The sequence below is a fragment of the Natator depressus genome, chromosome 21 (genome assembly GCF_965152275.1).
Source record: "Natator depressus isolate rNatDep1 chromosome 21, rNatDep2.hap1, whole genome shotgun sequence".
NCBI classification, from domain to species: domain Eukaryota; kingdom Metazoa; phylum Chordata; order Testudines; family Cheloniidae; genus Natator; species Natator depressus.
The window spans coordinates 16,534,341-16,562,043 of NC_134254.1; the positions used below are offsets into that span (position 1 = coordinate 16,534,341).

At 53.1% G+C, this 27,703-nt stretch overlaps 1 protein-coding gene and 1 long non-coding RNA gene across 4 annotated transcripts in view; one reads left to right on the forward strand and one right to left on the reverse strand.

Moving 5' to 3' along the window:
• The window catches only part of ELAPOR1 (endosome-lysosome associated apoptosis and autophagy regulator 1), a 103,839-nt gene that overhangs the window by 72,967 nt on the left and 3,169 nt on the right, over positions 1 to 27,703 (forward strand). For all 3 annotated transcript variants that reach the window (XM_074936323.1, XM_074936322.1, XM_074936321.1), the window contains 6 exons: positions 9,846 to 10,026; positions 14,558 to 14,654; positions 15,032 to 15,133; positions 17,151 to 17,277; positions 18,253 to 18,431; positions 19,206 to 19,371. In XM_074936323.1, coding sequence (XP_074792424.1) covers positions 9,846 to 10,026; positions 14,558 to 14,654; positions 15,032 to 15,133; positions 17,151 to 17,277; positions 18,253 to 18,431; positions 19,206 to 19,371 — 852 coding nt within the window. The remainder of the gene's footprint in view (positions 1 to 9,845; positions 10,027 to 14,557; positions 14,655 to 15,031; positions 15,134 to 17,150; positions 17,278 to 18,252; positions 18,432 to 19,205; positions 19,372 to 27,703) is intronic.
• LOC141975737 (uncharacterized) lies at positions 354 to 25,600 on the reverse strand. Its single transcript, XR_012635999.1, has 4 exons — positions 25,503 to 25,600; positions 24,076 to 24,214; positions 7,983 to 8,134; positions 354 to 572 (listed from the first exon to the last, which is right to left on the reverse strand). It is a non-coding gene; the product is annotated as an uncharacterized LOC141975737 (long non-coding RNA).

Consider the following 27,703-nt stretch of genomic DNA (forward strand, 5'->3'; position numbering starts at 1 on the left):
CACTCTTCTCTCACCGTGCACTTCCCGGAGCTCCCCTCTCCTGCATCCTGAGCGCCGGAGCCGGAGTGCTGGGACTGGCTAGACCCCTCCGGAGTGGAAAAGAGGTCTTGACTCGACTCACCACACCACTGGACAGCCCTGCCATATGCTCCACATCTTCCCCCAGCTCCACCTACTCATCCACCACTTCCTCGTCGGGGATGAGTCCGCCGGGGGCTGCCTCCATTCCATCCCCGTGTCCCCATGGGGCTCTTGGCCGGGGGTCACCGCCGAGGAGGATGTGCACTCCTTGTAGAAGCGGCATGTCTTGGGCGCTGCACCAGAGCAATGGTTGGCCTCCCTTGCCTTCTGGTACGCCTGCCTCAGCTCCTTGATTTCCGCACAAGGGTGCATGTCCCATTCATGCTCCTTCTCCTGCAGGCCACGAGCAATCGGCCCGTAGGCATCAAAGTTCCTATGGCTGGAGCGAAGCTGTGACTGCAGAGCTTCCTCTCCTCCCAGGCTCAGCAGATCTACCAGAGCACGTCTGCCGCAGAGAGCCAGCGTGGTCAGCTGGGAAGATCCTGTGTGAACTGTGCCCCAAACAAACAGGAAGAGGAATTGCAAACGTTACTGGGCCTTTAAACGGAGGAGGGGCGCATATCTCTGTATCCTCAGGGCAGCAGAGTTCAAACTGCTGGCCAGAGCGGTCATAATGGGCATTGTGGGACACCTCCTGGAGACCCATTAGGGCGACAAAACCAAGCAGTGTCTACACTGACGCTGCGTCACTCTAACTGTGTTGCAGAAAGCTCTGTGCCGCTGGTGGAGGTGGTTTTATGCTGTCGGCACGGCAGGGGTGTTACGTTGGCAGGAGCAGCGTTGCAGTGTGTACACCGCCACTATTTTGTCGACAAACTTGTGTAGTGGAGCCAAGGCTTAAATCAAGAATTGGCTCTCCCCTTGCGGGTTCCGGGACTAGAAGGAGTCATTTATCGTGTCTAGAAACTTTATCCCTGCATCCCGTCCTGAGGTGACATGTACCAAGGCAATACGGGGATAGTTGAAATCCCCCACTATTATTATTGAGTTTTTTATTTTTATAGCCTCTCTAATCTCCCTGAGCATTTCACAGTCACTATCACCATCCAGGTCAGGTGGCCAGTAGTATATTCCTATACTTTTATTGATCAAGTATGACATTTCTATCTGGAGATCCTTTAGCACAATTTGATTCGTTTCAGATTTTTACTCTATTGGACTCTCGCTTGCTTTGCCATACGGTGCCACTCCCCCACCAGCACGACCCTCTCGGTCAGTCCTGGATATTTTGTACCCTGGTATTACCGTGTGCCATTGATTATCATCAGTCCACCAAGTTTCTGGGACACCTGTTTTATCAGCCTCCTCATTTAATACCAGACTCATGTTCACACATCTTAGTATTCAGACTTCTAGCATTTGTATACAAGCACTTATAAAATGTGTCACTGTTTAGCTGACTGCGCCCATGTGATGTAATTTAATGGGACTCTTTTGCATTTGACTTTCTCTTCTGTTCCTACTTTTACTTTTATCAACTTCTATCATCTCCTCTTTACTAGGATATTGAGAATCCTCGTTAATAGATCCAGTCACAGCCCCACCCCACCCATGTTTTGGTATGAATTGAAGGATCCCAAAGCACTTTGAAAAAGACAGACATTTTGCACCACGAGATGCAGCCACTTCTGGTGTGCAGGGGTAGTAAGCAGTGTACAGAAACACAGGACGATTGATTGAGAATGAAGCAGTTCTTTATTTTGTTTTCTGATGTCCAAAATCTTGTGGCCCTGTAATGATGTAAATGTCTTGGGGTGAAATTCAGCCTGTACAAAGCGAGGCACCATGCTAGGCACCCGGAGACAGGATGGATGGGTTCTCTCCCAGGGGCGCTAGGTAGCGCCATGGACACACACATCTTTCATTTAGAATTGGGTCAGTTCAGTGCAGCTGAGCACACAAGTGGGATGAGTCTGTGTGGTGTGCTTGCTGCTTGACTGAAATATACCCTGGGCTTTGTTTGTTTGGGGGACCATGTGCTGACCGTGTGCTGAGCCTAGCAGCCTGCTAGGCAAGGCTGAGAGCTGAGAGCTTCTTAAGGAGGCTGTGATCCCTAAGCCTTTTAGCACCCATCAACCCTTAACCAGGGGGCGGGGCTACTTAGGGAGACCAGGGCTTTAAAAAGCCCGCTCCTAAGCGACCAGTGTGAGCAGGGGCTAGAACTCAACATTCTTTAAACTTAAAAGCCAAAAACACCCCTTGATATAAACAAAACAACAACAAAGGAACCAGCTGCAGGAGTAAAAAGAGAATGCGGGCAGAAGTCCAGCAACAGAGTGGCGGCTACCCAGTTTATTGCACCCAATGCAGCATGTAACAAAAAGGATTAGGGGGAAGGGGCACATGACTTATGAGGAGCGGCTGAGGGGATTGGGCTTGTTTAGTCTGCAGAAGAGAAGAGTGAGGGGGGATTTGATAGCAGCCTTCAGCTACCTGAAAGGGGGTTCCAAAGAGGATGGAGCTCGGCTGTTCTAAGTGGTACCAGATGACAGAACAAGGAGCAATGGTCTCAAGTTGCAGTGGGGGAGGTTTAGGTTGGATATTAGGAAAAACTTTTTCACTAGGAGGTTGGTGAAGCATGGGAATGAGTTACCTAGGCAGGTGGTGGAATCTCCATCCTTAGAGGTTTTTAAGGCCCGGCTTGACAAAGCCCTGGCCAGGATGATTTAGTTGGTGTTGGTCCCGCTTTGAGCAGGGGGTTGGACTAGATGACCTCCTGAGGTCTCTTCCAGCCCCAATATTCTATGATTCTATGTATGATTACCTTCCCTATGGGAAGGTGGCGTGTGTATGCATTCGGCACAAGGAGCTCCTGGCCCTCAGAGACCGGGTACGGGCTTTGGAGACCAGAGAGGCTGAGCTGGAGGAGCTAAGGGAGACAGAGAGGTACATAGATGAGACTTTCTGGGACATAATATGGTCCCACCCCCGGTCTGACAGCCTCTGTGCTGTTGAGGAGGATGAAAATCTCAGGGAAGGAGAACATCCAACTGGAGCAGAGGGAAACAATCCAATAGTTGGGACCCTCCTTCCAGATGATGATGGGGTATCCTCTTGCACTGAGGTTACCTCTCCGGGGGAGGGAACTCCAGTCATTAGGAAAAGGCAGGTGTTAGTAATGGGCGATTCGATCATTAGAAACATAGAGAGCTGGGTTTGTGATGACCGGGAGAACCGCATGGTGACTTGCCTGCCTGATGCGAAGGTTGAGGATCTCTCAAGACATCTAGATAGACTTATGCGTAGTGCTGGGGAGGTGGTACATGTAGGTCGTGGTACATGTAGGTACCAGTGACATAGGGAAGGGTAGGAGAGAGGTCCTGGAGGCCAAATTTAGGCTGCTAGGTAAGAGATTGAAGTCCAGGATCTCCATGGCCTCATTCTCTGAGATGCTCCCAGTTCCACACGCAGGGCCAGGGAGACGGGCAGAACTGCAGGGTCTCAATGCATGGATGAAAGAATGGTGTAGGGAGGAGGGGTTTAGATTTATTAGGAACTGGGGAAACTTTTGGGAAAGGGGGAGCCTGTACAGGAAGGATGGGCTCCACCTAAACCAAACTGGAACCAGATTGCTGGCACTTAACATTAAAAAGGTCTTAGAGCAGTTTTTAAACTAAGGGCTGAGGGAAGCCGACAGGTGCAAAGGAGCATGTGGGTCAGACAGAGACATCCCTTTGGGGAGGATCTATTAATGGAGATTCTCTATGTCCTAGTGAGGACGAGAGGATGAAAAATGATAAAATACAGGCAGGGTCTGGACACAAGAACAAATGGATATAAACTGGCCACCAGGAAATTTAGACTAGAAATTAGACAAAGGTTTCTAATCATCAGAGGAGTGAAGTTTTGGAATAGCCTTCCAAGGGAAGCAGTGGGGGCAAAAGATCTATCTGGCTTTAAGATTAAACTCGATAAGTTTATGGAGGAGATGGTATGATGGGATAACATGGTTTTGGTAATTAAATATTCATGGTAAATAGGCCCAATAGCCTGTGATGGGATATTAGATGGGGTGGGATCCGAGTTACCCAGGAAAGAATTTTCTGTAGTATCTGGCTGATGAATCTTGCCCATATGCTCAGGGTTTAGCTGATCGCCATATTTGGGGTCGGGAAGGAATTGGAAGAGGCCCTGGAGGTTTTTCGCTTTCCTCTGTAGCATGGGGCACTTGCTGGAGGATTCTCTGCTCCTTGAAGTCTTTAAACTATGATTTGAGGACTTCAATAGCACAGATATAGGTGTGAGGTTTTTTGCAGGAGTGGTGGGTGAAATTCTGTGGCCTGCGTTGTGCAGGAGGTCAGACTAGATGATCATAATGGTCCCTTCTGACCTAAATATCTATGAATCTATGAATCATAAACAGTCAAATAAAGAAGAATCCCATTCAGTTACATCATGTAATGGCAGACAGCTAAAAGGAGACAAGTTTTTAAAGTGCTTATATACCAATGCTAGAAGTCTCAATAATAAAATGGGTGAACTAGAATGCCTCGTATTACATGAGGCTATTGATATAATAGGCATCACAGAAACTTGGTGGAATGAGGATAATCAATGGGACACAGTAATACCAGGGTACAAAATATAACGGAAGGACAGAACAGGTCGTGCTGGTCGGGGAGGGGCACTATATGTGAAAGAAAGCATAGAATCATAGAATATCAGGGTTGGAAGGGTCCTCAGGAGGTCATCTAGTCCAACTCCCTGCTCAAAGCAGGACCGATCCCCAATTAAATCATCCCAGCCAGGGCTTTGTCAAGCCTGACCTTAAAAACTTCTAAGGAAGGAGATTCCACCACCTCCCTAGGTAACGCATTCCAGTGTTTCACCACCCTCCTAGTGAAAAAGTTTTTCCTAATATCCAACCTAAATCTCCCTCACTGCAACTTGAGACCATTACTCCTTGTTCTGTCATCTGCTACCACTGAGAACAGTCTAGAGCCATCCTCTTTGGAACCCCTTTTCAGGTAGCTGAAAGCAGCTATCAAAATACCCCCTCATTCTTCTCTTCCGTAGACTAAACATCCCTAGTTCCCTCAGCTTCTCCTCATAACTCTTGTGTTCCAGTCCCCTAATTATTTTTGTTGCCCTCCACTGGACTCTTTCCAATTTTTCCACATCCTTCTTGTAGTGAGGGGCCCAAAACTGGACACAGTACTCCAGATGAGGCCTCACCCGTGTCGAATAGAGGGGAACAATCACGTCCCTAGATCTGCTGGCAATGCCCCTACATATACATCCCAAAATGCCATTGGCCTTCTTGGCAACAAGGGCACACTGTTGACTCCTATCGAGCTTCTCGTCCACTGTAACCCCTAGGTCATTTTGTGCAGAACTGCTGCCTAGCCATTCGGTCCCTAGTCTGTAGCTGTGCATTGGGTTCTTCCGTCCTAAGTGCAGGACTCTGCACTTGTCCTTGTTGAATCTCATCAGATTTCTTTTGGCCCAAACCTCCAATTTGTCTAGGTCCCTCTGTATCCTATCCCTACCCTCCAGCGTATCTACCTCTTCTCCCAGTTTAGTGTCATCTGCAAACTTGCTGAGGGTGCAATCCACACCATCCTCCAGATCATTTATGAAGATATTGAACAAAACCAGCCCCAGGACCGAGCCTTGGGGCACTCCACTTGATACCGGCTGCCAACTAGACATGGAGCCATTGATCACTACCCGTTGAGCCCGACAATCTAGCCAGCTTTCTATCCACCTTATAGTCCATTCATCCAGCCCATACTTCTTTAACTTGCTGGCAAGAATACTGTGGGAGACAGTGTCAAAAGCTTTACTAAAGTCAAGGAACAGCACGTCCACTGCTTTCCCTTCATCCACAGAGCCAGTTATCTCGTCATAGAAGGCAATTAGATTAGTCAGGCATGACTTGCCCTTGGTGAATCCATGCTGACTGTTCCTGATCACTTTCCTCTCCTCTAAGTGCTTCAGAATTGATTCCTTGAGGATCTGCTCCATGATTTTTCCAGGGACTGAGGTGAGGCTGACTGGCCTGTAGTTCCCAGGATCCTCCTCCTTCCCTTTTTTAAAGATGGGCACTACATTAGCCCTTTTCCAGTCGTCCGGGACCTCCCCCGATCGCCATGAGTTTTCAAAGTTAATGGCCAATGGCTCTGCAATCACATCCGCCAACTCCTTTAGCACTATCGGATGCAGCGCATCCGGCCCCATGGACTTGTGCATGTCCAGCTTTTCTAAATAGTCCCAAACCACTTCTTTCTCCACAGTGGGCTGGTCACCTCCTCCCCATGCTGTGCTGCCCAGTGCAGTAGTCTGGGAGCTGACCTTTTTCGTGAAGACAGAGGCAAAAAAAGCACTGAGTACATTAGCTTTTTCCACATCCTCTGTCACTAGGTTGCCTCCCTCATTCAGTAAGGGGCCCACACTTTCCTTGACTTTCTTCTTGTTGCTAACATACCTGAAGAAACCCTTCTTGTTACTCTTAACATCTCTTGCTAGCTGCAACTCCAGGTGTGATTTGGCCTTCCTGATTTCACTCCTGCATGCCCGAGCAATATTTTTATACTCGTCCCTGGTCATTTGTCCAATCTTCCACTTCTTGTAAGCTTCTTTTTTGTATTTAAGATCAGCAAGGGTTTCACTGTTAAGCCAAGCTGGTCGCCTGCCATATTTACTATTCTTTCTACACATCGGGAGGGTTTGTCCCTGTAACCGCAATAAAGATTCTTTAAAATACAGCCAAATCAAATGAAGTAAAAATTGTAAATGAATCAAACTGTACCATAGAATCTCTATGGATAGAAATTCCATGCTCTAATAATAAGAATATAGCGGTAGGGATATATTACTGACCGCCTGATCAGGATGGTGATAGTGACTGTGAAATGCTCAGGGAGATTAGAGAGGCTATTAAAATAAAAAACTCAGTAATAATGGGGGATTTCAATTATCCCCATATTGACTGGGTACATGTCACCTCAGGATGGGATGCAGAAAAAAAGTTTTTTGACACCTTAAAAGACTGCTTCTTGGAGCAGCTAGTCCTAGAACCCACCAGAGGAGAGGCAATTCTTGATTTAGTCCTAAGTGGAGCACAGGATCTGGTCGAAGAGATGAATATAGCTGGACCGCTTGGTAACAGTGACCATAATATAATTAAATTTAACATCCCTGTGGCAGGAAAAACACTACAGCAGCCCAACACTGTAGCATGTAATTTCAGAAAGGAGGACTACACAAAATGAGGAAGTGAGTTTCGCAGCAATTAAAGGGTGTAGTGCCAAAAGTGAAATCTCTGCAAGGTGCATGGAAACTATTTAAGGACACCATAATAGAGGCTCAATTTAAATGTACACCCCAAATTAAAAAAACACAGTAAGAGAACCAAAAAAAGAGCCACCGTGGCTAAACAACAAAGTAAAAGAAGCAGTGAGAGGCAAAAAGGCATCCTTTAAAAAATTGAAGTTAAATCCTAGTGAGGAAAATAGAAAGGAGCATAAACACTGGCCAATGATGTGTAAAAATACAATTAGGAAGGCCAAAAAAAAATTTGAGGAACAGTTAGCCAAAGACTCAAAAAGTAATAGCAAATTTTTTTTTAAGTACATCAGAAGCAAGAAGCCTGCTAAACAACCCGTGGGGCCACTGGACAATTGAGGTGCTAAAGGAGCACTCAAGGACGATAAGGTCATTGCGGAGAAACTAAATGAATTCTTTGCATCGGTCATCACGGCTGAGGATGTGAGGGTGATTCTCAAACCTGAGCCATTCTTTTTAGGTGACAGATCTGAGGAACTGTCCCAGATTGAGGTATCATTAGAGGAGACTTTGGAACAAACTGATAAATTAAACAGCAATAAGTCACCAGGACCAGATAGTATTCCCCCAAGAGTTCTGAAGGAACTCAAATGTGAAATTGCAGAAGTACTAACCGTAGTCTGTAACCTCTCATTTAAATCCGCTTCTGTACCAGATGACTGGAGGGTAGCTAATGTGACGCCAATTTTTAAAAAGGGCTCCAGAGGTGATCCCCGCAATTTTCGGCTTGTAAGCCTGACTTCAGTACTGGGCAAACTCATTGAAACTATAATAAAGAACAATATTGTCAGACATATAGATTAATATAGATTATAGACAGATTCATATAATTCGTTGAGGAAGAGTCAACATGGTTTTTGTAAAGGGAAATCATGTCTCACCAATCTACTAGAATTCTTTGAGGGGGTCAACAAGTATGTGAACAAGGGGGATCCAGTGGATATAGTGTACTTAGATTTTCAGAAATCCTTTGACAAGGTCCCTCACCAAAGACTCTTACGCAAAGTAAGCTGCCACAGGGTAAGAGGGAAGGTGCTCTCATGGATTGTTAACTGGTTAAAAGATAGGAAACAAGGGGTAGGTATAAATGGTCAGTTTTCAGAATGGAGAGAGGTAACTAGTCGTGTCCCCCAGAGCTCTGTTCTGGGACCAGTCCTATTCAACATATTCGTAAATGATCTGGAAAAAGAGGTAAACAGTGCTGTGGCAAAATATGCGATGATACAAAATTACTAAAGACAGTTAAGACCCAGGCAGACTGCGAAGAGCTGCAAAAGGATCCCTCAAAACTGGGTGACTGGGCAACAAAATGGCAGATTAAATTTAATGTTGATAAATGCAAAGTAATGCACATCGGAAAGCATAAGCCCAACTATACGTATAAAATGATGGGGTCTAAATGAGCTGTTAGCACTCGAGAGATCTTGGGGTCCTTGTGGATAGTTCTTTGCAAACATCCACTCATTGTGCAGCAGCAGTCAAAAAAGCGAACAGAATGCTGGCAATAATTAAGGAAGGGATAGATAATAGGACAGAAAATATCATGTCGCCTCTATATAAATCCATGGTATGTCCACATCTTGAATACTGTGTGCAGATGTGGTCGCCCCATCTCAAAAAAGATATATTGGAATTGGAAAAGTTTCAGAAAAGGGCAATCAAAATTACTACGGGTATGGAACGGCTTCCGTATGAGGAGAAATTAATAAGATTGGGACTTGTCAGCCTGGAAAAGAGATGGCTAAGGGGAGATATGATTGAGGTCTATAAAATCATGACTGGTGTAGAGAAGATAGATAAGGAAGTGTTGTTTACTACTTCTCATAACACAAGAACTAGGGGTCACCAAATGAAATTAATAGGCAGCAAGTTTTAAACAAACAAAAGGCAGTATTTCTTCACACAACGCACAGTCAACCTGTGGAACTCCTTGCCAGAGGATATTGTGAAGGCCAAGACCATAACAGGGTTCAGTAAAGAACTAGCTAAGTTCATGGAGGATAGGTCCATGAATGGCTATTAGCCAGGATGGCCAGAAATGGTGTCTGTAGCCTCTGTTTGCCAGAAGCTGGGAATGAGGAACACGGGATCACTTGATGATTACTTGTTCCGTTCATTTCCTCTGGGGCACCTGGCACTGGCCACTGTCGGAAGACGGGATACTGGCCTAGATGGGCCTTTGGTCTGACCCAGTAGGGCCATTCTTACTTTCTTATGAGTTTGATGGTCACGCAGGGCCTTAGCGGGTGGGTTTTACCTAGAAATCTCCATAGCCCCAAGTGCCAACATGGGCTGTTGCAGCTGTGGAGAAGGCCAGGACAGTAATGGGGTCTCACAGGTCTGGGCCAAGAAGCATGGTGAGAGCCATACGGAGACGTTCACCTCAAATCCCCGCACCACGTGTGGCTCGTCCCCCTCCCCCAGAAAGCAGAGTGCTGGCACCGGACGGGGGCTGACTGCTTGCTCCTTAACCCCAGGGAAGGAAGATGGCCACCTGTATGGACAACGTCACCGACATGCGGGTCCCAGATGGGGAGGCGGAGTTCTCGAAATCGGTCACCTCCTACATATGCCAGTCCATCATCGTCCCTTCTGATGTGATGGGCTACAAAACCATAGTGTCCTCCCAGCCTGTGAGCCTGGCTGACCGTGTCGTAGGTAGGTGCTGCTTCCCCGGTCTGGGGATGAGGACTGGCCTTTCAGGGTCTGATCCAGCCCTATCCCACACTGGGGTGCTCCTGGGCAAAGTGGGGTGCCCTGCACCTGCTGCAATGGGAGGAGAAGAGAGGCTGGGCAGTGGTTTGCGGTGGGGTCAGTGACTCCACTCAGGGCAGGGCAGGGAGGGTCAGGCCTGCAGCTCCTGTGCTCGGCCCAGAGTCTGGAAACTGGCCTCCTACCCTGCTCCACTGAGAGGCACCTCCTGGGTGTAAGGCCAAGGACGTGCTGCTGCTTCTTCAAGTAGTGTCCCGTGGGCGCCCCCTCTAGGTTCTTTTAACCCTAGGTGCCTTTGCGCCCCACATGCCTCGGATCGGAGATTTTAGGCAGCAGTGTCCGTTCAGCCTGCACATGCGCCCTCCCTGCCTCGCGCCCCGCACCGGGCTGCATCGTGCTGCGTGGGCAAACCGCCTCAGTCCCTTCTCAGCCGCCTTGGACTGAGGCGCCCGAGCTGAGATTACCATAACTGTGTCTTGCTCTTGCTCATGGTTGTTCCGAGAGTTTTCCTTAGTTAGTAGCCGGAATCCCTTGCCTCCCTTTCTTTAGTTCACAAAAAAAAAAAAAAAAATTCACAAAAAAATTCTTACTGGGATAGCGACTGTTGCCCATCCATCTACCTTTTCCCCTCACTTTTTCCCCTCAGAGGAAGTGAAACCCAGGAAGGGTAAGCCCGGTTCCCCCAGATTTAAACATCGCCTTTCAGGCCAGGAGGCTATCCCAGCCGGTCACGGACATTCCCGTTGTATATTGGTGTCGCGGGGAGTCACGTGTTCCTCAGAAGTGTAATTTCTGCCTCAAATTAAAGTTGAGGGCAGAAAGAGCCAGGAACTAAAACTGCGTCTCCTTACGATGAAGCGCTTGCTCCAACCGGCCTCTGCCCCTGGCCCAGGGACTCCCCTTGCACAATGGTTCCCGACCAGGCCAACCACGTCAACTTCCTTGGGAAAACACAACCCGAGAGCTTCAAAGAAGAAATAGGTGGAATCCTCTCAAAAAATCTCTAAGAAGCAGTTTCAAGTCCCCAAGGTAGATAATTTGCCGCAAAGAGATGGTCCCCGGCCCTGTCGACCACCTCAGCACCCACGGGTCTGTGACCCATGAGGCTGCAGGCTCCTCAAGTACTGTCACTGCCAGCAAGCCTAAGGACTCTAAGAGCTCTGGCTCTGGAAGATTGGTACCGTCAGGTGAACGGAGCAGTACAGAGAAGACCAGCTCTTCTGCACCACAACTGGCAGAGTCCCCTAGGGCCTCGGTGGCTAGTACTTCAGCTCCATAAAAGACCAGACCTACACCTCCTGGCCATACACCAAAGCACATGAGGCTTCCGGTACCGTCAGCACCTTGTGGCACAGCCACCTCTGCAGTCTCACTTCATCAGTATTTTGCCCATCCCGGTACCACAGGAGTTTCCTTTTCCTAGGGACTTGGTGCTTTCAGAAACGCCTGAATCTCCCCTGTTCAGCCCAACACCTTTCCGGTACTGATCACCTCCCCTTCCTTGGAGATGCACGTGATACCGACGGAGTCTTCCTTTACTTCCAGGACTGCTCCACCTCTGCCCAACGATGAAGAGGAAGACAATGATTGGGGATTTTTCATCAATCTCCCACATTCTGTCCAAGGCTCTCCTTTTGGCTACCAATGAGCCTGCCTTCCTGAGATCTCTTACCCTCATGAGAGTCAAGCCCCACCCAGTTGGTATGGACACCCTTGGGTGCCCCCACCCATGGCTTTTGCACCACCTCAGTGGCCCTACTTGGACCCTTGGGTGGCTTATTGTCAGCAGTTTTCGAGGGCTCCTAGTGCTTCTCGCCAGGAGAAGAGAAGAGACTCCCCACCAGCATTTCTCTCTCGGGCTACTGATCCACAGGATGAGACCTTTGAGGCCTAGGAAGCAAGACTGGACAAAGAGATTACTCCTTACGACCAACATTTCTCCATCTTCCCCTGACGAACCTACCGCCATGTCCTGGGCTGCTGATTTTAAACCATTTCATAGATTCATAGATATTTAGGTCAGAAGGGACCATTATGATCATCTAGTCTGACCTCCTGCACAACGCAGGCCACAGAATTTCACCCACCACTCCTGCAAAAAACCTCACACCTATATCTGTGCTATTGAAGTCCTCAAATCGTAGTTTAAAGACTTCAAGGAGCAGAGAATCCTCCAGCAAGTGCCCCATGCTACAAAGGAAGGCGAAAAACCTCCAGGGCCTCTTCCAATCTGCCCTGGAGGAAAATTCCTTCCCGACCCCAAATATGGCGATCAGCTAAACCCTGAGCATATGGGCAAGATTCATCAGCCAGATACTACAGAAAATTCTTTCCTGGGTAACTCGGATCCAACCCCATCTAATATCCCATCACAGGCCATTGGGCCTATTTACCATGAATGTTTAATTACCAAAACCATGTTATCCCATCATACCATCTCCTCCATAAACTTATCGAGTTTAATCTTAAAGCCAGATAGATCTTTTGCCCCCACTGCTTCCCTTGGAAGGCTATTCCAAAACTTCACTCCTCTGATGGTTAGAAACCTTTGTCTAATTTCTAGTCTAAATTTCCTGGTGGCCAGTTTATATCCATTTGTTCTTGTGTCCACATTGGTACTGAGCTTAAATAATTCCTCTCCGGTATTTATCCCTCTGATATATTTATAGAGAGCAATCATATCTCCCCTCAACCTTCTTTTAGTTAGGCTAAACAAGCCAAGCTCCTTGAGTCTCCTTTCATAAGACAAGTTTTCCATTCCTCGGATCATCCTAGTAGCCCTTCTCTGTACCTGTTCCAGTTTGAATTCATCCTTCTTAAACATGGGAGACCAGAACTGCACACAGTATTCCAGGTGAGATCTCACCAGTGCCTTGTATAACGGTACTAACACCTCCTTATCCCTACTGGACCTTATTAAAAGGGTGGCGGATTCCTGCTTAAGGAGTCGCAGCATAAACTACTTGACAGCCTGCACACCACCGCGCCTGCCCATGTCACATTACCCATCCACAAGGCCTTGGTGGACCCAGCAGAAATAACATGGCATGGCCCGGCCTCTGTAAGAGAGCAAACACAAAACACAATGTTCCCTCCAAGGACTCAGACTTTTTATTTTCACATCCCCCTGAAACTCCTGTGAGCTCGATGCTGTGAACAAACATGGCAGCAATCACCACCCCAAGTCCACACCACGCAGCAAAGATTTTAAGCATCTTGATTTATCTGGTTGTAAGTCATGCTCAGTGCAGGATCGCCAGTTACCAAGCCCTCATGGCAAAGTATAGCCATACTAAGATGCCTTTGCTGAGCATCTTCTAATGGATTAGAAGGAGACGTTTCAGGCAGTCGTCGCTAAGGGCCAACTGCTTGCAAAGACGTCCCTACAGGCTTCTTTGGACGCTGCTGACACAGCTACTTGTTCCATCTCCATGGCAGTGGTCGTGAGGAGGGCTTCCTGGCTCCAACTGTTGGGATTTCTGAGGGAAGTCCCAACTACGTTCGAGGACCTTCCATTCCAGGGATCAAACCAAGCTTGCCAAGAAAACTAAGAAATCCCTCCACACCTTAAGAGACTCTAGAGCAGGGGTCGGCAACCTTTCAAAGAAGAAGAGCCATTTTTTTGTTTTTGTCTTTGACCAAAATATTCCGAGAGCTGCATCACACGCAAAATGTTGGGGTGCAGGAGGGGGTGCAGGGTCTGGGAGGGAGTTTGGGTGCAGGAGGGGGTTCTGACCTGGGGCAGGGGGTTGGGGTGCAGGGTCTGGAAGGGAGTTTGGGTGCAGGAGGGGGTTCTGACCTGGGGCAGGGGGTTGGGGTGCTGGGTCTGGGAGGGAGTTTGGGTGCAGGAGGACGTTCTGACCTGGGGCAGGGGGTTGGGGTGCGGGAGGGGGTGCAAGGGGCAGGCTCTGGCTGGGAGGAGCTCACCACAGGTGGCTCCCAGCTGGCGGCGCAGCAGGGCTCAGGCAGGCTGCCTGCATGCCGTGGCCCCACGCTGCTCCCAGAAGCAGCTGGCTGCTGGCACGTCTCTGCGCTCCCCATGGGGGGAGAGGGGCAGCGGGGCACTCAGCCCCCACCAGCAGCACCAGCCTGTGCACAGGGCTCGGCAGGGGCAGGCTCCTGCACAGTCGGCAGCAAGCAGTGGCTGCTGCTGCCTCTGAGCAGCTGGCCCCCCCAGTGCTGTGACCATGCTGCAGCCCGACGGGCATCGCTGTGGGCAGGGGCTGCGGCGGTTTTACTGGGGCATAGCGTCACCTGCAGATTGTCTGTTCCTGGTGCTCACACGCCAGCCATAAGGAGCCCCATGTGGCTTGCTGATCTAGGGCGAGTGGGCAGGGGAGGCAGGCATGGACCAGCCCGCTGTGCATGTCTCTCGGCAGTTGCTGGGAGCCCGCCCTGCTTCCCCGTGGTCCAGTGCGAGCGCTGGGAGTGGAGCCACTCTGTGCTAGGATCCTCATCCGCTTGGGTGTCATTTCAGGGGTGACGACAGAAACAACCCTGGACAACATCACCTCCCTACCTGAGCACTTCGCCCCTGAGAACACGGGGCTGACCGATGTGATCTTCTTCTACAGGTAACGGGGGCCTCAAGTGCAGGGGGGCAGGCGCCCTAGTCCCTGCCCACTGTCGCCACCTGCATAGCTCAGCATTGCCAAGCGCAGCTCCAAGCTGCAGAGGGCTGTGGCCAGCTCCACGCGGAGCCTTTGCCAGGCCCTCAGGGAACAGTCCAGGACCGTCCTTCCCCACACCAGAGAGCAAGGGAACCACAGTCATAGCCACGGTCCCCTGGGGCTGGGGGGAGAAGGCTCAAGGATCTTCTCCCCACCCCCGCTGTGTGACCTGGTTCATAGCCAGGTCCCACAGGACCTGCCTTGTGAAGTGCTGGGCCATGCTGAGCATTCACACTAGACCAGAGGCCTTGCTAAGTGCAGTGCATTTGTCTAACCTGCAGGTCCAATGACGTGACCCAGTCCTGCAGCTCTGGGCGGGCCACAGCCATCCGCCTGCGATGTGACCCCCTGAAGACAGGCTCCGGAGCCCTGTCTGTGCCAAGGTAAGCGCCAGGGCTGCTGTGCACTGTGGGGCCCCCGCCTCTCTCTGGGCAGGCTCGCTGGCTCAGTACAAGGCAGAACAGCTCAGAGAAGGAGTAATGTGCAGGACAGGCTGCCAGGCCCTGGGCTGTTTGCAACACAGGGTGTTGATCCGTTCGGTGCCCATAGTTTGCCCAGCAACAGGTTGCGGTGGCAGCTTGCCAGCTGTGGAGAGCCGTGTCCGGTTGGCACGCTATGGAGCCAGCTGCCCTCAGCCTTCTGAAAGCCCCCAGCAGCACTGCTCCCGGTCATGCAGCCCCACACGTGGCAGCAACAACAGGAGCCCTAGTGTAGACAAGGTGCCGCTGCTTCAACCACCCTGCGGCATCCAGACCCACTGGCTGAGCTGGCCCGTGGAGCCCTCCCTGCACTAGCGCTGCCCCCAGAGGGGAGGACCCTGTCTTGGTAGTAGTGCAAAATGTCTGAGAAAACCAGCTGGCCCAGCCCCATGGCTCAAGGTGGAGTGTTGCATGCTGGGAGTTTCAGTCTCTGGGCCTCCCCCCTCTCCTCCTGCTGAGAATGAGCTTCAGGGCACCTTGCCGAAGCATCCCCAGCCAAATGCCAGCTGCCTCCACTGCAGGGTGTTGCTTGTAGAGGACCCCCTGGCAAGGGAGGGAAGGGCAGGCTGGGAATGCGGATGCAGACGGTGTGGAAGGGGCTCTCCCAACCCTGCACAGGACAGCCAGATTCTTTCCCTGGGCAGCAGCTGGCTCAACCTGAAGGCTGCTTTCAAATCTGTGACCTAGACTGAGGCCAGCTGGCTGCCCTGGGTCCAAATTGGCCCTGCTCCTGCAGTTCTCAGCCAAGCTCCCCTGGACTGTGCTGGGGCAGTGCCGGGCCCTGTGCATTCCCCCCAGGGCCTGACCTGTGTCTCTTCCCCAGCCGCCATCAGGTCCCCTTCTCCTCTGGTGCCATCCAGGCCTGCTGTTCACAAACAGATCAGCATTTCCAGCCCAGCTCCTGGATTTGGGCAGTGCCTGATGCTTGCTGGGCACAGAGCTCACAGTTCCTCTCCAAACCCACCACTCTGGGATCTTCCCGCGCATAGAAACAGCTGCATTTTCACAAATGGCTGCTGAGTTTGGGTGGCCAAATTCATAGGATCATAGAATACCAGGGTTGGAAGGGACCTGAGGAGGTCATCTAGTCCAAACCCCTGCTCAAAGCAGGACCAATCCCCAATCTTTGCCCCAGATCCCAAATGGTCCCCTCAAGCCAATGCTCAAACCACTGAGCTATCCCTCCCCCCCTTGAGCCTGTTGCTCAGAAGTCCTGAGCACGTTTCCCATTGGTATCCACTGAAGGTGTGGGCACCTGGCACCTCCTTGCCTGGGCACTGAGAAACAGAGCCAGCCCAACTCAGTGGCCACACTTGGTTCCCGGGCTGTCTGAATGTGCACAAGGATTTGGGAGGCTGTTTCTGTGCCGGGTTCTGTAACTAAACTAGAGCCAGGTTTGCAGAACATGGCCCAGCCTGTCCCAATCTGCTGTCGCAGTAGGGAGCTTCCCCCATGGCTCTGCCACCTTCCTGGGGTGCTGTGGTGTTCCTCTGTGCATGTGTCCCTGCGTGCCGGCTCCCTGGGTGAGTGCGTCCAAGCTGCTGGCCAAGGGAGGGACTATAGCCAGTTCTCTTTGCTCTTCACTCCCGTTAGCCCCTTGGGCCCTGCCCGGCCTTGGGTGAGCCAGCCAGGGTTGTTCCTGCGTCACATCCTATTAGTGATGATCCATTGTGGCCTGGCTAGCCTGGTGCGCCGCCAGGGTGTGACTGGTGGTGGAAAGCGGCCAGCAGGATCTGCATCGCTGGGGATGGTGCCCAAGCCAGATGGTGCACCATCTGCCAGCCAGGCCCCAGGGCTTGGACACTAAGCACGCTGTGCCTGGGGTCACGCCGCAGCTCGCTTGCAGCCCTGCCTGGTCACACTGTGCTGCAGGCAGTGACTGGGGCTGGCGGCTCAGGATCCTCCTCATCTCTCCTGACAGTAAATGCCCCGATGGGACATGTGACGGGTGCACGTTCCACTTCCTGTGGGAGACCTCCGCAGCCTGCCCCCTCTGTTCCGCCTACGATTACCACGCCATCGTCAGCGCCTGCCTCAGCGGGATCCAGGTGAGCTCTCACACGATGGAGCTGCGTCTCCATGGGCTGGGGCGGGGAGGGGTGCGTCCAGCTGGCGGGAGAAGCGAGCGGTTGGTAAGCGAGCTGATGGGCTTGCAGCAGCAATGCAGGGGGCCCACCCTTGCCGTGCTGTTCCCGGCAGCAGCCGTGCCCTGTGTCACACTAGCTGCACACAGCATTGCAGTGATGCTGCCGCAGGATTCTTAGTCCCCAGTGCCCTAAAGCATTGTGGGAGAGCCCAGCTGGTCTTCAGGGAGCCTAGAGGGTTTGTAGCAGAGGCCATAGGCACCGACTCCATGGGTGCTCCAGGGCTGGAGCACCCACAGGGAAAAATTGATGGGTGCTCTGCACCCATCAGCAGCTCCCCCCTGCAGCTTGCCTCCGCCTCCTCCCCTGAGTGCACCTTCCCTGCTTCTCCTCCCAGGGCTTGCTGCCGCGAAACAGCTGTGGGAGGGAGGGGGGAGGAGTGGGAATGTGGCACACTCAGGGGAGGAGGCAGGGCTGGGGCGTGGATTTGGGGAAGGAGTCCAATAGGGGCAGGGAGGAGGCAGAGTTGGGGCGGGCAAGGGGTTGGAATAGGGACGGGGCAGGGCCGGGGGCAAGCACCCACCGGTGCCAGGAGAAGTTGGCCCCTATGGCAGAGGCCAGACTCCCCCACTTCCATGGGAAATTCCCACAAGTCCCTGGGAATCAGCGCCCTACCCAGTCCTTGTCTCCAAGTGGAGGTCAGGGTGAATCGGGAGCTGTCAAGGTGGTGGGCAATGGTCCGGCAGGGCCTGAAGGGAGTGCACAGCAAGCCCAGAGCTACTGGGTGTGGTCCTGCCAGGGCTGCCCCAGCAGGAGCAGACTCCCTTCGGCATGGTGCTGCCCAGGTGGAGTGCTGCTCCGGGGGCCTGGCTTCACCCCCACGCTCCTGGGACGTTGTGTGGGACTGAAGGGGGGGGCATGGCTGTTTGTCCCCTGCAGAGAACCACGTACGTGTGGCAGGAGCCGAAGCTCTGTGCAGGCGGCGTCCCCCTCCCAGAGCAGAAGGTCAGCATCTGCAAAGCCATGGATTTCTGGCTCAAGGTGGGGATCTCGGCCGGGACCTGCGCGGCCGTCCTGCTGACTGGCATGACCTGCTACTTCTGGAAGAAAAACCAAAAGTGAGTAGCTGCCACCCTGTTAGAGGGCTGCTGCCCGGCTCTTCCCCTGGGGTTCGTCCTGACTCCCAGGGAGGAGTGTCCCCTGCTGGCCAGCACCACCTCCTCTGGGGTGTCCCATCCAGTCGGCTCCCAGCTGGGAGGAGCGGATGGCTCCAGGTGGCTGCTCAGCCGGTAGCTGGGAGAGGAACGCTGCGCCCTGTAGAGCCTAGCGCAGGAACTGCCTCTTCATTGCAGTCTCCAGGGAGGTCACATGGTTCGATACCTAGGTCAGTCTGCTGGACATGGGGCCCTGCCAGGGACAGACCCGCTTGCTGTGGGCTGGATACAGATCTCTCTGGACACCTCCCCCCATTGAGCCCACACAATCACTCCCTCACAGCTCGCTCCCTGCTGCTGGATCCCGGGCTCGGCTGCTGCCACCTCCTGATGCCTCAACCTACCAGCTCAAGCGGCTGCCTGGCCTCCGCACCCTGGAGAATACAGCACGTCCCACCCGCTTGCACAGACCTCAGCGGGATGCCCCCAGGGAGCTGCAGGCAAGGGCTGCCAGGAGCCACCGCTCCCAGAGCTGCCAGAGAGGGGCAGCCCGCCTGTCCCAGGGAGATCAGTGTCTGCATCCCCCATTTTTACTGCACCCCAGATCTTTTGATGGTTTTACCACCCCACACCCTCTGAAAACCAGGGCCTTACACTACACAGATCCTTTTGTGTATAGCTCTGAGGTGCCCACACAAAGGGCCCGTGCCATCCATTCTGCTCTTCCTTCCCCTGAAGGTTGGAGTATAAATATTCCAAGCTGGTGATGAACTCGACTGCCAAGGACAGTGAGCTGCCAGCCGCCGACAGCTGTGCCATTATGGAGGGGGAAGATGTGGAAGATGATCTGATATTCACCAGCAAGAAGTCTCTCTTTGGCAAGATAAAGTCCTTCACTTACAAGGTGGGTGCCCATCCCCTGTGTCGTTGCTGGGGGCAGCAGCTGTCACCAGCTCCCCAGATCTGAGGCGAGCCTTTGAACCCACTTGCTTTGACTGTTAGGATGGGCAGAAACGCTGCTGGGGTGCTGATGGAGTGGCAGAGGGGACGCTGGTCTTGCGGTTATGTGGTCTTGGAGTCCGGACTCCTGGGTTCCTTTCCCAGTTTAGATGCAGGTTGCAAGCCACCAGCACCTCTGGGCCCCACTTTCCCAACCCAGTTTGCCAGCAGGGATTTGGAGGAACCGCTAATGTTCTCAAGAGCCCCTCCCTCCCCACAGCATTCACTGATCTCACACACACTCCTTGCATGCCTGTCCCCAGAGCTGCAGTGAGCAAAGAGCTGGAGGACAGACAGGGCCTAGTGTTCTAGTGAAATGACAGGAGGGATGGGAACCCTTCGCCCACCCCGGGTGTGATCAGGGAGTTCTTGGCCTGCTGTGAACTGGGCCTAGTGCAGACTTACCCCAGTCTTGGAGTTTGGCTCTCCCCAGCTTGGCTGGTCCTGGGATTTTCCCTGCAGGGCCTCCTGTCCCAGCCCCTGTGTCTCCCTGCTTCATACCTATCAACTACTGGGGCTTTGCAAATAGAATCTGAAGCTGTCTTCGCATGCTGAGCAGTGCCTCCATCTAGCCAGTGGGGAAGCAGTTACACCAGGAATCTTCTTGCTTTCAGGTCCCTGATGCATGGCATCCAAGGCTATCTCAGTACCTAGCAGCTGTGTGGTGTAAACTGACAGCCCTGGCACCCTCCCTCATCTGTGCTCATACCCCTAGCCCCGCCTGCTGCACCCCCTGCTCTGCTGACGTAGGATTACAATGTTCTTATCTGCAGGGTTACAATGAACCACTTTGCAGTCCCCAGTAAGGTGCTGAAATACAAATAAACTCCACAAATAAACTTTCCCTGGCCTGGGCCCAGCTCTGACCGCAAGGCAGCGGTGCTGGACCCTGGGTCTGTCCCGGATCTGTCGCTGGAGTCTCCTGCCCCCAGAATGCTGCCCGTGGTCGCTGGGACTGGAACCCGCTTTCCCACCCCAGCATTGTTCATGGGGCTGTTACTACTTCCAGTGCTTGCTCATGTCCATTCAACCGAGGGGTGTGTTCGCCACATGCACCGGGTGCCGGACGAACAGACCCTCAGCAGTGTCCACAGGGGACCGGCTCTGGTGCCCCCTGGAGTGCCACGCACACGCCGCGGAATATGGGCATCGCCGGCTCCCCCCACCCTCAGTTCCTTCTTGCCGCCAGTGACGGTGCTGGAACTGTTGAGGCTTCAGCTAGCACTGTTGCTTTCTTGTTCGTACGAACTCGTTAATCCTTGTTTTATAGTGTCTAGAGTTTTCTGTTAGTGTTAGGAAATCCCTTAGCTATAGTTAGAGACTTCGTAGGTCCCGAACAGGACTTTGCCTCAGGACAGGGCATGACCCAGTCCCCAGGCTTTAAGCCCTGTGATCGCTGCAAGAAGTCCATGCCCATCAGTGATCCACACAGCAGCAGTCTGCCTTGCTTGGGCAAAGGGCACATTAGTGAAAAGTGCAAAATTTGCAAGTCCTTCAAGTGAGTTGGCCCTCACCCCGGCACCGGAGCAACGCTCCGACTACCGGGACCTCGGGACGCAGCACCCCACTGGGACCGTCCACGGGCCGGCACCGGGCCCCATCCATTGCTCCGGCCAAGAAGATGGTGCAAGGTCACTTTCCAACTTCCCACAAGGGAAAGGATAAGATTGGGTGCAAGCAAGGTTCCATGCCAGACAACTCTTCACCCCGGTCGGGATCTCGGGCCCAAGCTCTGGTTGAGCAGGGTACCCCAGCCCCCTCCCCACCAGCCACCCCAGATAGTGTCAGAGGCCTCTGCCAGCTCCAGGTACTGTCCACGCCGGAGGCCCTGCAGGTGGCACAGGAGATCATGACCCTCCCGGTGCTGCCCACACCGGCTCCTGCAGTTCCCCGGTCATGGGGTAAACCCGTCTTCAGACTGTCACGGTCCCTACCTCAGCGGCACCGTTCCCCGTCGCGGGGGACATCCTGCCAGCGCTCACCCTCCCATACCCGGGGCGCCTCTGACTGTGAAAGGCAGGCACAGCGCAGCCCCCTTCGGTCCCCAGACCTTGGGCACAGGCAGCGAGGCTGGCGGCGCAGCTCGCCAGCGACCAGCCGCAGACCCCTGGAGGCATGTGCCCCCCAGCAGGAGCACAGGTCCTGGCACCCAGTATCTGCAAGACCATGGTACCGCTCCAGGGACCGTCGAGGGATCGACTCTACCATTCCTCAGACTGTCACCGATCCCCTAGGAGGGCATCACCGCGGGTGGGCACTTCCCGGCACCGGGCCCGTTCCAACTTCCAGTCCAGCTCCTCATCCCGGTACCATTCGTCAAGTGCGAGATGCAGATCGCCAGCTTTAGGCCATCGCGGATCCATTGAACACCACCGGTGCCCAAGACCCCACTCCAGATCGGACGCCAGGCGGAGTGACCGGCATCGGTCAGGGCAGGGCCACCGTTCCGCTCTGTCCCGGTCGCCTGGGAGCGACCGCTCAGGACCCAGCCCTGGTTCGGAGCGAGGTTCCCCGACAGTGGGACAAGCTCGAGTACTGGTGGTACTGGCTACATTGTCGGCACTGAAACCAGCCCCGTGGTACCCATGGAACCCATGGTGGTTCACCCAGCCCTCTCAGGCCGCCCCCTCAGTGTCCAGAGCCTTGGAGAGACCAGCTGCCCCTCTCTCCCGCCCTCCTCCAGTGCACGAAGCCTCGGGCATGAGGACCCCGCATGTATGTTCCCAGCCCTCCCCGCAAGCAGTTCAAGCCACAACAGCCTCAGGGCCAGGGGAGCAAGCCTCGCCAGGAGCCTCCCCGTAAGAAATCCAGAGGCTACCAGCGGTGTCCTAGCCAACAATATTTGCAGGCTACTCAGTCAAACTCAGCCTGCAATAAACAGACGGGCAAGTGCTTGTTTTAAGGGTATGCCCGAGGACGACATAGAATCATAGAATATCAGGTTTGGAAGGGACCTCAGGAGGTCATCTAGTCCAACCCCCTGCTCAAAGCAGGACCGATCCCCAATTAAATCATCCCAGCCAGGGCTTTGTCAAGCCTGACCTTAAAAACCCCTAAGGAAGGAGATTCCACCACCTCCCTAGGTAACGCATTCCAGTGTTTCACCACCCTCCTAGTGAAAAAGTTTTTCCTAATATCCAACCTAAATCTCCCCCACTGCAACCTGAGACCATTACTCCTTGTTCTGTCATCTGCTACCACTGAGAACAGTCTAGATCCATCCTCTTTGGAACCCCCTTTCAGGTAATTGAAAGCAGCTATCAAATCCCCCCTCATTCTTCTCTTCCGTAGACTAAACATCCCCAGTTCCCTCAGCCTCTCCTCATAAGTCATGTGTTCCAGTCCCCGAATCATTTTTGTTGCCCTCCGCTGGACTCTCTCCAATGTTTCCACATCCTTCTTGTAGTGAGGGGCCCAAAACTGGACACAGTACTCCAGATGAGGCCTCACCAATGCTGAATAGAGGGGAACGATCACGTCCCTCAGTCTGCTGGCAATGCTTATACTTATACAGCCCAAAATGCCATTGGCCTTCTTGGCAACAAGGGCACACTGCTGACTCATATCCAGCTTCTCGTCCACTGTCACCCCTAGGTCCTTTTCTGCCGAACTGCTGCCGAGCCATTCGATCCCTAGTCTGTCGCGGTGCGTGGGATTCTTCCGTCCTAAGTGCAGGACTCTGCACTCGTCCTTGTTGAACCTCATCAGATTTCTTTTGGCCCAATCCTCTAAATTGTCTAGGTCCCTCTGTATCCTGTCCCTACCCTCCGGCATATGTACCTCTCCTCCCAGTTTAGTGTCATCTGCAAACTTGCTGAGGGTGCAATCCACGCCATCCTCCAGATCATTAATGAAGATATTGAACAAAACCGGCCCCAGGACGGAGCCTTGGGGCACTCCACTTGATACCGGCTGCCAACTAGACATGGAGCCATTGATCACTACCCGTTGAGCCCGACAATCTAGCCAGCTTTCTACCCACCTTATAGTCCATTCATCCAGCCCATACTTCTTTAACTTGCTGGCAAGAATACTGTGGGAGACTGTGTCAAAAACTTTGCTAAAGTCCAGGAATAACATGTCCACTGCTTTCCTCTTGTCCACAAGCCAGTTATCTTGTCATAGAAGGCAATTAGGTTAGTCAGGCATGACTTGCCCTTGGAGAATCCATGCTGACTGTTCCTGATCACTTTCCTCTCCTCTAAGTGCTTCCTCTCCTCTAAGTGCCTCTAAGTGCTTCAGACACACTGGACTGTTCCCAGAATGCTCCCTCCCTTATTTTTGCCAACTGCCTTTCTCCTTTCCTCCCTGCGATGGCATCTATAGCATCAGACTGATGGATCCTCAGTACGGTGGTGCAGGGTTACACCCTTCAGTTGCTTTCTACCCCTCCTTCCCACCTCCCCTCCCCGTCCCTCTTCAGGGACCCTTCTCATGAGAGTCAGCACTCCTCACTCAGTCAAGTTGGTTTCGGACACCTCGGACCTTGGCTGGGGGGTGCACCTCGGCACTCTCCAGACCCAGGGTATGTGGTCCCCAGAGGAAATGACGCTCCACATAAATGTCAAAGACCTCGGGGCGGTGCACAGAGCATGCGTGGTCTTCCTACCTCACCCATTGGGTAGAGTGGTCAGTGTCTTGACGGACAACACAGCCTCGATGTTCTACATCAACAGACAAGGGGGAGCGCGATCCTCTGCCAAGAGGCACTCCGTCTCTGGGACTTCTGCATCGACCACGGAATCCATCTAGAATCATAGAAAATTAGGGCTGGAAGAGACCTCAGGAGGTCATCTAGTCCAATCCCCTGCTCAAAGCACGACCAACACCAACCAAATCATCCCAGCCAAGGCTTTTTCAAGCCGAGCCTTAAAAACCTCTAAGGAAGGAGATTCCACCACCTCCCTAGGTAACGCATTCCAGTGCTTCACCACTCTCCTAGTGAAGTAGTGTTTCCTAATATCCAACCTAGACCTACCCCCACTGCACCTTGAGACCATTGCTCCTTGTTCTGTCATCTGCTACCACTGAGAACAGCCGAGCTCCATCCTCTTTGGAACCCCCCCGCCTTTAGGTAGTTGAAGGCTGCTATCAAATCCCCCCTCACTCTTCTCTTCTGCAGACTAAATAAGCCCAGTTCCCTCAGCCTCTCTTCGTAAGTCATGTGCCCCAGCCCCCTAATCATTTTTGTTGCCCTCCGCTGGACTCTCTCCAATTTGTCCACATCTTTTCTGTAGTGGGGGGACCAAAACTGGACGCAATGCTCCAGGTGTGGCCTCACCAGTGCCAAATAGAGGGGAATAATGACTTCCCTCGATCTGCTGGCAATGCTCCTACTAATACAGCCCAATATGCTGTTGGCCTTCTTGGCAACAAGGGCACACTGCTGACACACATCCAGCTTCTCATCCACTGTAACCTCTAGGTCCTTTTCTGCAGAACTGCAGCTTAGCCAGTCGGTCCCCAGCCTATAGTCGTACATGGGATTCTTCCGTCCTAAGTGCAGGACTCTGCACTTGTCCTTGTTGAACCTCATCAGATTTCTTTTGGCCCAATCCTCCAATTTGTCTAGGTCACTCTGGACCCTATCCCTACCCTCCAGTGTATCTATCTCTCCCCACATCTTAGTGTCATCTGCGAACTTGCTGAAGGTGCAATTCATCCCATCATCCAGATCATTAATAAAGATGTTGAACAAAACCGGTCCCAGGACTGAGCCCTGGGGCACTCTGCTTGAGATCCGCTGCCAACTAGACATTGAGCTGTTGATCGCTACCCGTTGAGCCCGACAATCTAGCCAGCTTTCTGTCTACCTTATCATCCATTCATCCAGCCCGTACTACTTTAACTTGCTGGCAAGAATACTGTGGGAGACTGTATCAAAAGTTTTGCTAAAGTCAAGATACATCACATCCACCGCTTTCCCCATATCCACAGAACCAGTTATCTCATCATAGAAGGCAACCAGAAGCGTGTCACTTTCTGGGTACCAAGAACACGCTAGCAGATCATCTAAGCAGGGACTTCTCCTCTTACCACTGGCGGGTGCTCCAGCTGAAGCTAGCCGGCATGATCCCCCAGAGGTGGGGAATTCCCCAAGTGGATCTGATCGCCACCAGACAGAACTGGAGGTGCCACAGGTTTTGCTCCAGATGGGGTCTAAGCAAGGGCTCCATCTCAGATGCCTTCCTCCTACCATGGGCAGGAAGCCTATGCGTTCCCTCCAGTTCCGCTCACCAGCAAGGTCCTAGCGAAAATCAAGAGAGACAAGGTGCAGGTTATCATGCTCGCCCCGACATGGCCTCACCAGCATTGCTGCTGTCAAGACTGGCAGTGATCCCTCCATGGCCCCTGCCAAACTGACCAGATCCTGCTGTCACAGGATCATGGCCAACTCTTGCACCCCAGCGTCACATCCCTCCGCCTCATGGCTTGGATGTTGCATGGCTGAACCCTGAGGAACAGGCCTGTCCAACAGATCCTCCCCGAGAGTAGAAAGCCTTCAACTAGACAGACCTACCTGGCAAAGTGGACGAGGTTCTCCCACTGAGTGGCCGAACGGGGCATCTCCCCTTCACATTCTTCAGTGCAGTCGATCTTGGACTACCTGCTTCATTTGAGGAAACAGGGCCTGGCGCACTCCTCTATCAGGGTGCATCTGGTGCATTTTGGCCTGTCATCGGCCCACCGGGGCAGACGGTGGTCTCCCATGACATGACAGTCAGGTTCCTCAGCGGTCTTTTTCCACAAGTTCAGTCCCTGGTCACTCAGTGGGATCTCAACTTGGTTCTGTCCAGGCTCACGGGCCCACCCTTTGATCCTTTGGCCTGGTGCTCCCTGCTCTCACCTATCATGGAAGGTAGCTTTCCTGGTGGCAGTGACGTCAGCGAGTCTCTGAGCTGTGAGCCCTGACCTCAGAACCACCGTACACGGTCTTCTATAAGGAGAGAGTCCAGCTTCAGCTCCACCTGGCCTTCCTTCCCCAGATGGTGTCCGCTTTCCACATGAGCCAGGATATCTTCCTTCCACTGTTCCGCCCCAAGCCCCACAAGACCAGTGAAGAGAGGCGCCTTCACGCTTTGGACGTAAGAAGGACCCTGGCTTTCTACCTAGATCGGACAAAGCCTTTCCGTAAGTCGACTCAGCTTTTCATCTCTACAGCTGATCGGATGAAGGGCCCCTGGTGTCCACACAGAGGATTTCTAACAGGGATCACCTCTTGCATTCGGACCTGCTACAAGTTGGCAGGAGTCCCTTTGCCACCGATCATCAGAGCCCACTCGACCAGAGCGCAGGCATCTTCAGCTGCCTTCCTGGCACACTTCCCGATCCAGGACATCTGTCGAGCCGCGACATGGTCCTCCGTGCACATGTTCATGGCCCACTATGCCATCCCTCAGCAGGCCAGGGACGATGCTGGGTTCAGCAGAGCTGTGTTGCAATCTACACATCTGTGAACCCCTACCCACCTCTGAGGGGTCCTGCTTGGGAGTCACCGAAGTTGAATGGACACGAGCAAGCACTCACCTTTTTCCGTCACTGGTGTTCTTCGAGCTCATGTCCATTCCACAACCCGCCCTCCTTCCCCACTGTCGGGGTTTCCGGCAAGAAGGAACTGAGGGTGGGGGGAGCTGGCGGCGCCCTATCTACCGTGGCATGTGCGCTGCTTCAGGGGGGCGCTGGAGCCGGTCCCCTGTGGACGCTGCTGAGGGGAAAACTTCCGGCACGGTGCATGTGGCGTGCGCACACCGGCGTTGGATGGGCACGAGCAGCACATCTCGAAGAACAGCAGTTACGGGGAAAGCGGCCTGCGTTTCCCCTCTCGGCTGCGCGTCTGTAGGGCCAATGCCAATAAAGTAAGAGGACGAGGCAGCCCCCAGTTAGAGAGACCGGGCACGAGACGCGAGAGGTGGCATCAGCTTTGCCCTGTGTGCGGGAACAGCCCAGCTTGCTGGGGGTGCAGCGTGGCCTCGGGGTCTGAGCGGGGAGCCCGACACCTGGGTTTTAAGCTGCAGGGTGAACTTGGGCAAGTCACTTCCCCTCTCTTTGCCCTCCCGTGGCAGGGCCTGTCCCCTGCTCTGCAGCACCCGGCACAATGAGGCTTCAGGCCTGGTTGGGGCCTTTCGAGGCTCCCGTAACCCGGATAACAAATGAGCGTGAGGCCCAGAGCTGGGCCTGCCAGCGCTCGACTTCCTGCTCTGCAGCAGACGTACTGTCACTGCCCATCTCTGGGCCTC